The sequence below is a fragment of the Mya arenaria genome, chromosome 3 (assembly GCF_026914265.1).
Source record: "Mya arenaria isolate MELC-2E11 chromosome 3, ASM2691426v1".
Lineage (NCBI taxonomy): Eukaryota > Metazoa > Mollusca > Bivalvia > Myida > Myidae > Mya > Mya arenaria.
Genome location: NC_069124.1, coordinates 60,210,963 through 60,226,005, shown reverse-complemented (window position 1 = coordinate 60,226,005; position 15,043 = coordinate 60,210,963). Strand labels below are relative to the sequence as shown.

At 37.1% G+C, this 15,043-nt stretch overlaps 2 protein-coding genes across 3 annotated transcripts; both read left to right on the top strand.

Annotated features, from left to right (window-relative positions):
• The first annotated feature begins 1,308 nt into the window (after positions 1 to 1,308).
• Positions 1,309 to 3,192, top strand: LOC128228395 (uncharacterized). Its single transcript, XM_052939694.1, has 2 exons — positions 1,309 to 1,831; positions 2,046 to 3,192. Exons 1-2 carry the CDS (start codon positions 1,530 to 1,532, stop codon positions 2,632 to 2,634), a joined length of 891 nt encoding a protein of 296 aa, XP_052795654.1. The 5' UTR covers positions 1,309 to 1,529; the 3' UTR covers positions 2,635 to 3,192.
• Positions 3,193 to 8,137: 4,945 nt separating this feature from the next.
• Positions 8,138 to 15,002, top strand: LOC128228831 (uncharacterized). Of its 2 annotated transcripts, none has more exons than XM_052940340.1 (7): positions 8,138 to 8,338; positions 8,630 to 9,118; positions 10,188 to 11,097; positions 11,492 to 11,754; positions 12,006 to 12,165; positions 13,431 to 13,514; positions 13,833 to 15,002. In XM_052940340.1, the coding sequence occupies exons 2-7, from the start codon at positions 8,865 to 8,867 to the stop codon at positions 13,938 to 13,940; spliced, it is 1,779 nt and encodes a 592-aa protein (XP_052796300.1). In that variant the 5' UTR covers positions 8,138 to 8,338; positions 8,630 to 8,864; the 3' UTR covers positions 13,941 to 15,002. The 2 variants fall into 2 exon arrangements, with proteins under 2 accessions (XP_052796300.1, XP_052796301.1); XM_052940341.1 differs by lacking the exon at positions 8,138 to 8,338 and adding an exon at positions 8,397 to 8,449.
• The last annotated feature ends 41 nt before the right edge of the window (positions 15,003 to 15,043 follow it).

Below are 15,043 nucleotides of genomic sequence, written 5' to 3'. Positions count from 1 at the left end.
TCCAATTCTTTATTGTTAAGAAAATCCAGGGATTTCACTTTACAACTAGATCTGATATGTGTGAGTCCATGCTGGGACTTTACACGTTATATTCCTCGGTTATAATCAGGATTTTTTTGTTTTTACATCTACTTCTGTGTCTTGACTCTAAATGTACTTGTAAAAATATATTTAAGACCATACTTTCAGTACGTCCAATATGAGAATGTAACTTTAGGTTTTATACCTGACATCTGTAAAATTATATGTACCTTTGGACTTCATAACTTTATTAACCATGCTTTAATACACCCTGAACAAATACCATCAAGACACCAATGGAAAACTACTGTGAACTGTCTCGTGCGTTCTAAAGAAACCTCGCTAAGATCTTGTGCAAAATACTACCGAACTGTCTTCAACGATGCGCCAACTGTGGTAAAGACGTTAATAACGTAGAAATACACAGCGTATATGAATGCAGTTTACGTGAACGGGATAGGTGGTGTTTCATCGCTGACCTCAAAGAACTTGACGTCAACCTTAACCAAGAACTAGCATTAATGGGCGGAAACCATTTTTCCTCGCACTTCTTGGCACAGAACTAATAGTTTCTGACTACCAGCTGACTCGCAAACAGTTCTTGAAGCGGTCGTATATGTTTATATACAAGTGCCTGAATGTCTAAGACATAAAACTGTGTTTTAAAACATGTAAGAGACAAAATGCCTTTTGCACTGTAAAATTGTATATTTGCCAAAGTGAAACGCTAATCTGCTTATTTTGTACAGTATTGTCATTATTAATTACTATTTGTATATAATATGAATATCATCACGTGTGGTTGAAATAAAGAAACGTTGAGTTGAGTCTTATTTTCGGTTCAGTCACGATCTTTATTCAACAACAGTATCGACTATTCGATGTTCGTGTTACTGAATTGTTACTGCTTCTTCTTTATTTGTATCCCTTTCGACAAACCTGATAAAATCATCGCAACAATAGAGCAAAAACTAAACCTTTTTCGACCTAAGTACTCTTTGATATACTCGAAAATAGAACAATATGCACATGTTCAGTTCATACTGCTTTCTTACACATTCTTCATTCTTCCTTGTTTACAAATTGATCGCCATTATTATTTTAAAAAATATTTCCTTTTTATATTACTATCACCTATTCGTGAAAAGTGTTTGCAAAAAGTGTTTACAAGAGATTCTCTTATATATGTTTATATTTTCAAATAAGATCATAGTAAGATCATATTACCGTTTTAACGTGTTGCCAAGTAACCTATCTCATTTATAATGCGACAATGATAGTTTGAGAATGTAAAGTGTTTTTTAGTTAAAATGGTTAAAACATCCTGTTTGCTAAAACTGAATCACATACAGGAACATATATGGTATCAAACGTAGATGTTTTCATAGTGTATAATCATCTTTCTTACTGTTCATGAGGATATTGAGTTTTGTGTTAGTAGCAGTAGAGGAAAAAAAATTAGTGCATATATTGGGTTTTGTGAGTATTAAAAACCCTAACGACACATCATGGATGGAACATGCATATCAACCGCACCGTGTCCTCCGCCTTTCGTCAACGTCTATGTCTTTTACGTACATGCTGTGAGTCGAAACCTTTCGATACAGATAATTCACGATATTGCGGAGCAGTGCGGAGTCCCGCCATTAAACTGCAGTGATATACAGATGGATCAGGAGCCTATACCAAGTGAGTTAAATGAATGGATGTGTAAGCCCCAAGAACCACCTCGAACACCAACTGATAGAATGCTCTATTTTGTGTACGTCCTGGTCGCCATTGGCTGCTTCATATATTGGAGGAACATTAGGTACGTGTTGTTGTCGTTTCAAATATAACGCACTATATGAAAATGTACCTTTAATAGTACTCAAAGCCAAAGCAAATAGTAAATTAGCCTAAATAACACAGTACACAGACCAATAAAAAACATCAACATCTTATTTAAGAAATCATATCGAAGAATGATTGTTATGCTTTTCTGACTCTCTTTAAATAACAGTCACTGTTTTCATTTTTTTCAGGAAGGGGATGGGTTTAATAATGCTTTTCTGTATTTTGCGGAAGGTGTATAGCTGGTTTTGCAAACAAAGAAAAAAAGATGCTGACAAAACCTCGATTTCTGTTGAAAAAGAATGTATTGCAATAGTTATTTCTTCAATAGATATTTCAATCCAAAGAAGGAACGATGTGATGCATATTGGAGGAAACGGTGTTTTGGACGAAGGCCAAGTATCTATCGTTCAAGAAAATTTAATTGTAAAGGAAACTGAAGTAACTGAAACAGGCTCCAATAAAATTGGAACAACCAAAAGTGCTTCATATCAGGCTCACACAGTTGTACCAGAAACCAGACCAAGCGAGAAATCTAGCCAAAGTCAAACGTTGGTTGAAAGAAACTTGTTTTTCTCAGCAAAAGAAACAAGTGGTGTTCTTATCAAACACCAAGCGTGTGTCGAACGAATACTTATTGACAAGGAAACTACAACGTCTGTCGAAAGAGTAACAGTTGAAACAACAGCGTCTGTCGAAAGGGTACCCGTTTACAGAGAAACTACAGCAAGTGATGTATGCAGTAAACTTAAATTGTCTGACAAGAAAACTGTACTGTGATAAAGCGATATGTTTATCCAATCTGTCGAAAAAAGAAATACATGTTAAAGAATCTGTATCTATACTCTGCGACAAGATCATACCGATATTTTTGTCGAATAAAATTTGTGAATGAAGTAAAATTACAACTATTTAACAAGAATTAATAACTGGCAATAACTCAGTCATACTGGCAGTCATACATGTCCATGGATAAAGCACATGTGTCGACTATTCATCAGATCATGTAGACAGTATGAATGGACAGGATGTTAGATATGATAAATTTGAAACATGATGATTTAAACACGCAAAATGCGACTCTTGGTGCAATTCTTCTCTAAGTTGGTGAATAGGTAGCAAGTGCATTGCAAGCGAATACAAAACGCTCAGGTGAAATGCATACAACCTTACAAATAGTTTTGATTTGTATTATGTAAATATAGTTTCTGTCAACATGTATATCAAGTTTCACCTTGACCTTGGACAGTTTTTGAGTTATGACAAAAGTCGGTTTTAAACAACTTATGTTTTCCATTCATATAATTGTTTTCATTTTAATAAAATAACGTATTTTTAGTGTTATTATTATTATTATTATTATTATTATTATTATTATTATTATTATTAATGATTTCATTATTATTTTTATTATTATTCTTTGTATTGTAAATTCATTTCTGAAATTGTATGTCTTAAGCTATGGTGACCTTAATATTCATCAGATCGGGCTCAATTTTCTGTATATATGTTGTTATTATTGGCTTTAAATTGCATATGCCCCTATAATAAAGAGATATTTTATTTGTAATTATTAAACAAACCCAAAACAGTCGCACGCATTTTCACCAGCAACCTACAATCATACAAGGGCAAAAAGTTACAACTTTCGTTGGGATAGTTTTAAAGGCTGAATTTAGTAAGCTTTCATTTATAAATTCGGAAGCTGATCGGTCTAGAGAAAAATTTACAAGTCTCTTTCTAAAACTGTTAAGATTATTCTGAACGTATCTTCATAATTTGTGAAGCTTGACAGAATATGTTCAGGATGTAAGATCATAAGATCATTGAGGGACGATAAATGATCAGTGAGGTGGGTTGGTTCAGTAATAAGTTGGTGTGCGTTGTAAGATGAAACACGTCTGGAAATGTTGTGTATATGTAATTATAAACATTGGCATTAAAATCTCCTGCTATAAGTATAATGATTGAATTGCATGTGAATGCGTTGTCGATGCTCCCTCTTCTTTGAGTGAGCAGTAATTGTTAGTAAAATGTAGGGATGCAAACGAATGGCAAAATTGATATTCGAATATTCGATCACCGATTACGTATTTTAGATGATTTAGTAAACTACTATTATTATTCGCTAAAGTTATAGCCGGGGCATTTTAACCCTACTTTGTCGTAGCCAGTACGCGCGGCGGACCCTGATTTTCCCTAAATGAGCCTTTGAAATTCTCAATTTTCAGGAAAAAAAATTAATACTTCATAAGCAGACAAACAACAAATCGAATAATTCAATTTCGCTGCCTTTTGTAAACAATGTGAGATTAGATTGATTCCTAGTCAGTGTTTTGCGCCAATGGAGGGTCTTTCCGTAGGATGATCAGCCTCGTTCTGAGATTGACCTCTAAATTGACTAAATATAACTATGGAAACCCCAAACCAACTTGGTTCTAGTAAAATAGTAAAACGAAAATATAGGTGGATTGGACTCAGCTATTGTACAAGAATAGAGGAAATATATCTTAAAATCCATTTCAATGCACGAAAATTGTATCGAAACATGGAAACAGTTTAAAGCACATAATTATATGGAACAACATTACTGTAGCACATGGCATTCATATCAGCACCTCGATTTGCGTTATTTTGCACAGTATTTACAGCCAAGACGACACATTGGTGTTTAAAGCCGATCTCTAGCTAGTTATTGTGGTGTTAGTAGTTTATACTCCGGGTCCCGGCCTGAGCACATTGAAGGGTCCCAGAGTGACAGTTCAACCACCGTACACCTATCCTGGGCAGATAACCAGTCTTCTGCAAGGCACTGACAACTTCAACATGCCAGGGGCAGTGGTACAATGCGAATGGTCGTAGAAAGGATTTCATAACCAATCACAACAGAGGTGACCTAGTCCGCCTGGTAATCGAACCCGGGTTGTCCGATTCACTGTCCAACGCTCTACCGACTGAGCTAACCGGGTAGTTATTGTAAAAGTAGGGGGATATTTTTTATAGTACCCGGCGATATGTCCCTAAATGACACTTGACGCGTGTCTAGTCATCACATTCACACCTCTGGCATTAGGGGCCAATCGTTGTAAAAACAAGACAAACGAACTTTATAAACAACATCAGTTGTAAAAATGTGTTTAATTCTCTTTATTGAGCTTTTTTTCGAATATTCGAATACCGATTTTGACATTCGAATACCAAACGTTTGATCGAATATTCGAATATTCGTTTGCATCACTAAAAAGTATGTGGTATGAAGAAGCCTCCGACGAGGAGTGTTCGGTGCTGTTGGTCGAAGTCAACCCAGAGAGCTTCAAGAGACGTTCGAGAACAGTGAATACCAGAACGAAAGTGCCAACTTTGCAACGTAGACGGTCGAGGGGTGGGGGGGGGGTGAAATTGTGAATAAGGATATATAATGATTGCTTGTAGAATCACGAAGCCGGGTTTTTTGTGCGAACGAAAATATCGTTGGATTGTGCTGCCATTAGTAGAATGTAAATTTTTAGGTAAGATGCTCATAATATTAAGATGCATAACACTGAAACCATAGTTGATAGAGATTTGAAAATGGAGGACCCGGGAACCCTTGATGTCGTTGATGAGGGACCAGGATTTGGTCTCACATCACCTGCTATGCTTAGTAACATAACGAAAAAGTAAAGAGCAAAATATTTTTTTGAGCGAAAATGTGGTTCTTGAAGGACCTATCCGATGTAGTAATTCTGGAGCGTTTTGAGAGGGCGTTGAATGCACGAGATATCTACAAGGAACAGAGAAGTAACGACGGAGCCGGTTACACCTTGTAGGGTCAGCTATGGTAACAAGTAATAATAATCATAATGAAGTGTGAATATGGCGACAGTATAGATTCAGGGCTCATGTTAAGTAATTATACAGTATGCGCGCGATATATAGATGACCCCTCTTTCAGAATCGTATGCGTGTGGAAGATGGTGGAGGTCCTGCGCTATCTTGACTGAACAAAATGCTGATTCGAAACACGTACAATTGTAATGATGTCATAATAATGGTCGAGGGTGTAGAATACACTATTGTTTAGTTGGACAGTAAGAGTACAAGATTGGCATACAGTGAGCCACTTGAATGGAAGACTGCATTTGAAAAGAAAAGGAATACAAGTTGTCATGTTAGCCAATAACTCCAGGTTAATTGTGATTATATCTAAGGGAAAGAAGTATGATTTGATCTTGGGTTCGTTTGAGTGTTAATTATTTCCCTTGCATGTAGACAAATACTAATATTTACGTAAAATACAAAAAGTATACAATGAGAACACGACGAATGCTACACAGACTTAAAATAGCAATAACTAGTTACAGGTCAGCTGGTGTATACAGATACTAGTATACTTCAAGAACTTAGTTGTGCGACTAGGGCGTAGCGCGACGAGTTCGTTGAGCGAGTAAGTGGTGTTAATGCGACGGACCGTCAAGTCGTCCTATCTCACGAGGATGTTACGTGACGTACTTAGACTTCGGAAGAATGCAAACATGATAAAAGATTGAGCTGCGCTCCCTTTTAAGATATTCGTTGATGTAGACACCAGCATGTCCTGGTGCTTTTAGCTTACTTCAGTTCACATACAACCTCTGACAAAACGTGTCGAATTTAACGATCATGCCCCATTGGACGAGATTGTACTGGTCTTCCACTAACAGCCGCAGGTGCTTATGACGCTAGTTTGCCAAGGCGACGGCTTTTTCTATATCATCAAGGGACAGGTTGACGTCAATAGCCTTTACGGTGTCAATTAGATTGACGTTGATGACCTCACAGGGGGGGAGGGGCTTTTCCTCGAGCCCACTAACCTGAGCATTGGCCTCTTCTAAGGCACTAATCTTTGGTAAAACCCACAACATTATTTGATCAACAACCCTTGACATTAACAATGTCAATCTGGATTCAAGTAAATTATTCATGCGGATTCGCTTAGGCCAATGAATGTCGTTTGGGCGGATAGTTACTTTTACTTTTGATGGGAAACATTGTCGTTTGTCAGATGGGGTATAATCAATTCATTTCATTCATACAACCATGTGCTTTTATACATTGACAAGCTATAACTCCTTTATTGGTCACTTGAATGTTTGAATGACATCCAGCGTCCTGTTGATTGGATGAATATGATAACAGAACAGTTAAAATAATAGTTCGCACTTTTCCAACGATCCGTGGTCTAGTGGTTGGACACTATCAACACAGGGGTTACAGGTTGAATCCCCTGCCTGACAACTGAAGAAGTTAAGAAGTATTAACTGTCTTCCGGGAGGGAACTTCCGGGACGGACGTTAAACGGGAGTCCCGTTTGACAGTGTCATACGCTGGTACACATTAAAGAACCAGGGTTGCTTTAACCAGACTTACATTTTGTCAGTGCACTATGCCGCAAAACATAACACAATTAAATCTCTCACCGGGATCGACGCTCATGGAAAGGCCGGCGGCGTTGCTAAATAATATTAACCTCAACCCCCTGCCCATCCTCCAACCAAAAACATGCAACGTACCGATTGTAAAAGTCTATTTTATGATAAGGAGGGGACGTTTAAAGGCGCACAATACAGGTTCATGCAACATGGTAATGCATTATAAAACTAAACTCGGTTGACTTCAATAATAATGAAAATAACCATACGAATTGTATACAGATAAAAAAATATTTTTTATAAATAGCTACCTGGCCAAAAATCCCAAGTAAGAAAGCGCCAAAATATCGCTAATATTTTTTTAGCTGTACACAATTCATGTTGGTTTTTTTTTATTAAGACAAACTAATTAAATATGTTAATGCATTGGTTGTCCGGTTAGCGCAGAGGTAGGCGCACGCTTCTCATTAAGGCGACACTGGTTCGATTCCTTGCCTGGGCGCATGTGAGTTTGGTTAGTGGTCACTTAGCAGGTTTTCTCCGGGCGCTCCGGTTTCCCCAATAACATAAGACCAAGCACGCGCAACATCGTGCCAACGAGAGTGACTTAGTATAAGTTAGCATAACTTTCCTCACAATCGTTGTAAAATATATAATGTTTAAACTAATGGATTGAATTCCTTCTGTTTGCAGCAACCCAAAGAATATAATGCACCTTTAAAGAAATACAGTTTACATCTGTAGTTATTGGCCTTCGCAGTTCGCGGTGTTATGGTCTGTTGATAGCAAAAATAGCAAAATGAAATTTAATCAGCACGCCACCGAAGGTTGCACTCTTGTGATTGGCTTAAACCCTTGTTTACGTCAAGGTATTCCGATATTTCGTGTCTGTATACACGTTTTATACAGTGCACTGTTTACTTTGTATCTTAAGCTCAACTTAAAATAGAACAAATCCATAAGAGTGCTTATAGAAATTGAAATGACCTTTATGGATAATAAGTGTAACGATTGTTATAAATAATATAAAACCAAATCTTCATTCAAACAACTTGCATAATCTGCAGGAAAATCGAGGGGAATTAAAATAACAGGTAAGTGGACTGTGACATTCATATTTTGCCTTCCGGATGTTTTACAGCGATTGATGCGTTTCATCTGTGATTTTATCTGAGTAACACTCCTTATCCTAGAAATGTCATTACGTACGTAATTTTGAGGTTCTCGGAATTGCAACCCAACATCTTTAGAAGATGCTGTTATTGCTTGGTCCGAGTTCTGCTGTAATGTATGCATATTACAAGTGCATAGAACAACAGTGTACATAATAGTTTTATTAATAGTTAAACTTATATTATTATTATTACGAGATTATTATTTTACAGATCTCAATATTTGCGACCCTGAACGAAACAAGTGGAAGTGCGCTGTAAACGATAGACACTCCTTAAGAAACATTGATTCAGAAGTGATGTAGCTGCGTGTGAACAAATGTTAGAATTTGGAGGTATAGTGTTTAAATATATATATGGACAGTTACTCTCAACAAGTTAACTAGAGTGAAATATAAACAGTTCAATAACAAGAATTGCTGTGTCCAGAGTAAATAATAGAAGTAACATGGAGCTACACGTGTGGGCTAGGTTTGACACGAGCGGCAAGATAGAAAGCGTCCAGTCGAGTTTCTCACAAACCCCAGAAACGCAAAATCCTCCAGGTTGGGTAGGGAGCGTGGCGCCCGAGGGTGGGGAACGGTTTGTCCCGTATGAGGAGAAGAAGGATCTGGACACGAAACTGACCCGGAAGGTGGACGAGATGGGTCTTATTGTGATGCAGATGGCCGAACTGTCCAAGCGTAACAAAATCCAGGAAAAGTGAGTCATTTAACGAACAATACAAATTGTGAACTTTGAACTAGATGCTGTCTTATAACTCGGTTGCATATTTGGTCACATGGATATATTGTTAATTATCGTTCTGTTCTGCCCTGTCTAAATAGTTAAGGCCCCGGTTATAACTGAGCTTGTGAATTCATGCTATTACTGACATGCTAAAAAATAAAGTTTAGTAAAGTTTTGGAAATTGGTTTCAATTAAATGCAGTTGGTCTTATTACGGTATGGTCATGTTAACAATTTTATGATTAATGATACAATATTTGAGGATTGAATTTCAGTGACGTATCCGTTGAATTAAATTTTAACATCAAAACATGAAAACAATTTATATTTTGGGCCAATTGTTTAAAACTTTGTTAAATTTCGCAACGTTGTAAACATCAAATGCAAATTATTGTATTTGTGTAATACTTAAAAACTTATATTACATGTACATTTCTTAGTTAGATAGTAATAAATAAAAAAACATCTTAAAAACCATATGTTACCATCATATAACATTTTATGAATGTTTTAATATATAATTGTAATTTAACATTGCATTGCAACCCCGGTGAAATCCGGAATACCTGAAGGTACGTGAAGCATATAAAGATAAATTGCCCATAAACCATTAAACATGAGACGAGAGGGTATAACTCAGGAGACATGTTTTGAGCCCATTGTAAACCCATTGAAGTATTGAAATTGAACGAGATTGAGGTGTTATTCGGTTAAAGTAACTGAAGGCGAAACCTTGGACGTGACGTCAACAACTTGTTGATGCAGATTATTCCAAATCACGCCTAAAAAATATATCTGACTGGCATGACCACTTTACCAGCATTATTAAGGTCATCATCATCATCATCATCGCCGCCGTCGTCGTCGTCGTCGTCATCATCATCATCATCATCATCATCATCGTCGTCGTCGCCGTCGGCCGCGGCAGAAGCAGAAGCAGCACTTCCACCACCACCACCACCACCCCCACCACCATAATCAAAATTAAAATCAATATAATTAACATTGTCAGGATAAATAGATAAAATGTTTAATATTTTCAGGTTGATACGACAGTATGAAGAAAGAATTAAAACCCTTGAAAATGAGTTACATGTCAATAATCACAAGACATCAGACAATCCAGCAGCTGGAGAACGAACATGTGGTTGTCGCCGTCAATCCCAAACGGAGCAAAAAACTGTGAGCATGACGACCAGTGTTACCATACAATGTAGTTGCGCGAGTCAGTCTCTTTGTCCGAAAGACAATGATAATGAAGGTATAGCCATTACAGAAGAAAATGATCTCTCTAAAGAAGAGAACCGTTCTGGTAAAAGTCAACACTCGCGACCCAGTACTCTTAATATTGATGTCGGTTCTTCCTCATCTAATGGAAGTGTTTCATTTTCTGGTAATATGCCACCGACTTCTGTAACAAAGGGTTATGTACCGAATGAAAAGGGATATTGCTACGCCAGAAGCATTCCTAAACGTGTTGATAGTGATATGAAATGTGTAGAGGACGAATCTCACACGGCAGACGCTGAAACTTATACACCAAGCATATGTGATAATTTAAGTCCGTCCAAGGATGCGTTGACTGACGTTGATGGTGATATATTTGGGCACCTCGATTGCCAAGGGTACTTACAACTGGACACAAGTAAACAACCCGAGAATAGAGATTCACCTCTTGGATGTGTGGACTCAAAAGGCTACCTGATACTGACCGGAAGGAGTTTGAGCGCGCAATCGGAACAGATGCATGGACCCCACGTACCAGACATGGAGGACGGAGCTCCGAACCATCACATGGACAGGTGCTCACCCGTGCATCACGTGAACGAACAGATACATGTGTCGTTCAAAGAATTCCGGTCTAACAGCCAAGAAAAGGACACTATTGAACAGGTGCCAGTTTCCTGTAGCCCGACACAGCGGCAGTCTGTGACGTTTGATCCCGCACATGAGGTAATATAATACTGTTTTTTATTTCAAAGGTTGACAATTGCTCTTGCTTATAAATCTAAGGCTAAAGAGCCGTGCTTGCATTATTTCAAAAATAACAAAATACACTGTATGTAGATCAGAATAAAAGGTATGAATGTAGCAAAACTATTAGCCGAAGGCTCTGTTAATAAGTCAACGGAAGACTTTATGGCAACTTCAGTTGACGTAACCTATTCCAAATATTCGTTTGTAAAGACAGAGAACAAGATATTTGATAAGACGAAATTACATGTGCTAATAAATTATTATCTTTGATGATGTTTATTATAGTCTTAATATAGTTGATTACATATATGTCATTTTAACTTAATAACTAAAATACAACATATATTCCATAATCTTCGTTTAACTACAGGTACACACCGGATACATTGAAATCCCAGAGACATCTACGAGCGAAAGGAACCCGATGCCCGTGCCCCGACGCCCAAAATACCGAACATCCAGTGGGGGCGAGGCAGACCTTGTCAAACCAAAGCGTCACGGTGCCAGGTCCGAGACCGTACCAGGCTCAAGCAGCCGGCAGTTGGGTCGGGATTCACCGCCCACTCCGCTGGTGGACACACACAAGGGTCACGAGCACCCATTATCGCCAGCGTTGTTAAACGGGTTTCACAGGTGTGTTATTTGTATGTCTTATATTTAGGATTGTTACAGATGGACACTATTTTGCTTTATGTAGCCATCACGTGTTTGTACGTCAGATACCAAAGTATATATGTATCAGAACTTTATAAGGTTTAAACTTATATCATTCGACATATTTGTCCTAACACCACCTTGAAAAGGTAGTTATCTTTTTTCGGTAAAAAATACCAACTCCAAGGGACATTGATTTGAAAAAATATTTAAATCCCGTGTTTCTGCAGGAACTCTTGCCCTGATATCCGGAAGGACGATAATCTAAACACAGTGCTTAAGGATATGCGGACGACGGCCGAGTGGAACCAGGAGAAGCAGCGACTCATTTTCCGGTCGTCCGACTGCACAGCGTCCGTCGTCGAACACGAATTGGGTGCCACTGTTCAGGTAGGTGTGGTTTTGGATGGGTTGATTTCAATTTTTGGGTTTCGTTGTCGTCGTATTAATGCAAAACCTCCAGCGTGTGTGTCGTTCATATATCGGTCAGTAAAAATACACTGAAAATCAAGTCTGAATCATATGACGATGTGCAAATAGAGAGCAAGGCGCAATACACTGACTCCATTCTGTATGATTGTCACCCGCTTGTATTGTCCACTTGTAATTCTCTTATTTGTGCCTTTCTGAATATTATGTTTAAAAAGATACTGGTAAGCTTTATGCGGTGCAAAGTTTAATACATACTATCAAGATTTGATTGACGTTTTCATTTCTCAGTAAAACATATGTTGATGAGATGTAATATAACATTTGAACTACGTTCAATATTCAGCATAAAAGTAACCATTGCATTTTTTAAAAAAGACATCCATTTAAGCTTAACAAATTTGCATTCTGACTATGATAAAAAATTGTTTGCTTAAATAACATGAACATTTAAGGTATAATACCATCTACATTTGACCTGACAATTAAATGCTTAAGTAGTTAATCTAAATGTCTTTTAAGGAGCCATGAATATAAGATATAAGGAAGTAAGGATATATATTGTCACCATTCAGTGCCTCGACAATAGATCCATGATGTTTTGGTCCCGCTAGCGATGCCTATTAGCTATTTAAGTAGGGCCAATAAATGCAGTCCTTGTCAAAAGGTACTGCACTGATTTTTGTCGTGTTATATATCCATTTTTGTTCAGACAAACCTGTCAACGGCAGGAAATTTGCTGCTTAAACGAAACTACTAGATAATATAGAAATATCAAATAAGTCTATATCGGTATTCCCCCTCAGAAATCAGAAGGGAAATCTAAATACGTAGTGCATATCGAATTACGTTTATTCTCATTTAACAAAAAACAGTTGTCAACTACTTATTAGGAATCTATTTTAATTATGTTCAGTCATGCTACTTTATCAGTATTTTTATAAACACTCTTCTGAACAATTTTGATATAGTATTTCGCTTTAATCTCCATACATCAAAAACAACTATTGAAGCGCATGTAGACATCTATACTTTGCATTTATATGACGGATCAACAAAAAGTATCTGCATTATCAGTATAAGTTAACCTCAAAATATTATTGTTTTAATGACTAAACTTTCTACAATAACAAGCCCTCACGATGAAATGTCCCATACATATTGATGCCTATTGATGTTTGCTATCATGCTATACAATTTCACATTTAAGCATGTTTCCATTACAGGTGATATACCAGTCGTTTAAATCAGTAGCAGCCAAAAAGGGCCATCACAAAGTCATGGTTTATCCCACAGCGGACCTTTTCAAAGTAAGGGTTTGTACATGAAGTGTAAACTGTCTCATAGGAATATTATTATTAGTAACAGTCTTTAACAAGTAAAAATGAAAGTTAATCAATGCTGACGGTCAAACCCAATGCAGACGACAAAATGAACCTTTGATACATACTGATATGCGCTGTCTCTACACCTCAAACTACTACGTCATTCATTATTCGTTGTAATTTCAATACTCTTGACATGATAGAAAGCCGTATTATACAGATTGTACTTTACAAGGCCATAAAATATATGTTTTCAACCATTTATTTACATGATGTTTTACCCTTCTTTGTTACGATTTTCAGCGCGTCAGACGGGAAATATACCGCCAGTCTAGCAGAGATGTGTCGGAGGATTTCTGTTGTAAATGTTTGGACATCATCAAGGCCAAGGTCAAGGCCAAGAGCCCTTGAAACGACGTCAAATAGGTCTTTTAGGCTTGTATATATGCGTATAAGAAATGGTCCGTAAGACGTTCGGCATATCGACTTGGCCCCGAACGAGGTTGGTGCTAACGACATGTTTTTAAAATTCGATAGCATTCAACGCTGGAGTTTTCAGCTGTGCCGTAATGATATTTGCAGTATTGTATGTCATTCTTGAACTCACAACAGCCGTTTCAGAAAAGTGTATGGTTCAAAACCGTCTGAACCCAAAGGTTCAAAACCTGAACCCGAAGTAGCAAGACTGGATACTGGATACTAGTACTTGCCTATTCAACAGGTCCTCCTGTTGTTTTTGAAGTGAGTTAATGTAACACAAATTAATTGTGGTTTAAAGGGAAGGACAACGTGGGTTAAACGTGCAAATGAATCATTTCTACAAGGTGCATCAACCATTAAATGGAAATGAACCGTTCCAAGTATTCGTGAATTTTAACTTTATTCAAAATAGCAAGTTAAGTGGGCATAAATCAACATGATGATGTATTTGAATGTTAATGCAATTGCATGTTAAGCTTACCACTGAAGTTTTCTTTTAATGAAGTAGGCGTGTACTTATTTGAACCTGCATTATTCTGTACAATGAGGCTTATTGTAGTATTGACCGATATCCATGATTTGACAATCTTGTGAGCCTTTATGGTGGGCACCAGCTAGCTTTGCAGGGTAAGTTGTCCTGTTAAATCCCCATCATGTCATAAAAGTATATTTTGGAATATTATGTTTAACAAATATATAATTATGGTTTATTTTTTATAAAATGGACTCAAATGTTTGTGATATATATAGTGTTTGTTATACAAACTAAAAAGAATTGTGATATTTGTTTTGGATCACATCTGTTTATATTGTGTTATACATTATTTGATCTAAGCATCAATCATTACTTTCGACTGATGTGCTTTAAGTTTACATTTAATTGACACTAGAGCATACTATGACATGTTTCAATCTCAGATGTTCAATGTGATTTTGCAATTGTACAAATCTCTTTATAAAAATTGTTTACATGAAATATATTTTGTAAAATAAGCTTTATCCTTGTTGGTTTATTTGCATATTTTCGACGTTAG

Excerpts from the sequence above, each read along its gene's own strand:
- LOC128228395 (XM_052939694.1), top strand. The coding sequence starts at position 1,530 with ATGGATGGAACATGCATATCAACCGCACCGTGTCCTCCGCCTTTCGTC. Across the intron at positions 1,832-2,045 it reads ATATATTGGAGGAACATTAG|GAAGGGGATGGGTTTAATAA; the intron begins GTACGTGTTGTT and ends CATTTTTTTCAG.
- LOC128228831 (XM_052940340.1), top strand. The coding sequence starts at position 8,865 with ATGGAGCTACACGTGTGGGCTAGGTTTGACACGAGCGGCAAGATAGAA. Across the intron at positions 12,166-13,430 it reads AATTGGGTGCCACTGTTCAG|GTGATATACCAGTCGTTTAA; the intron begins GTAGGTGTGGTT and ends TTTCCATTACAG. Across the intron at positions 13,515-13,832 it reads CCACAGCGGACCTTTTCAAA|CGCGTCAGACGGGAAATATA; the intron begins GTAAGGGTTTGT and ends TACGATTTTCAG.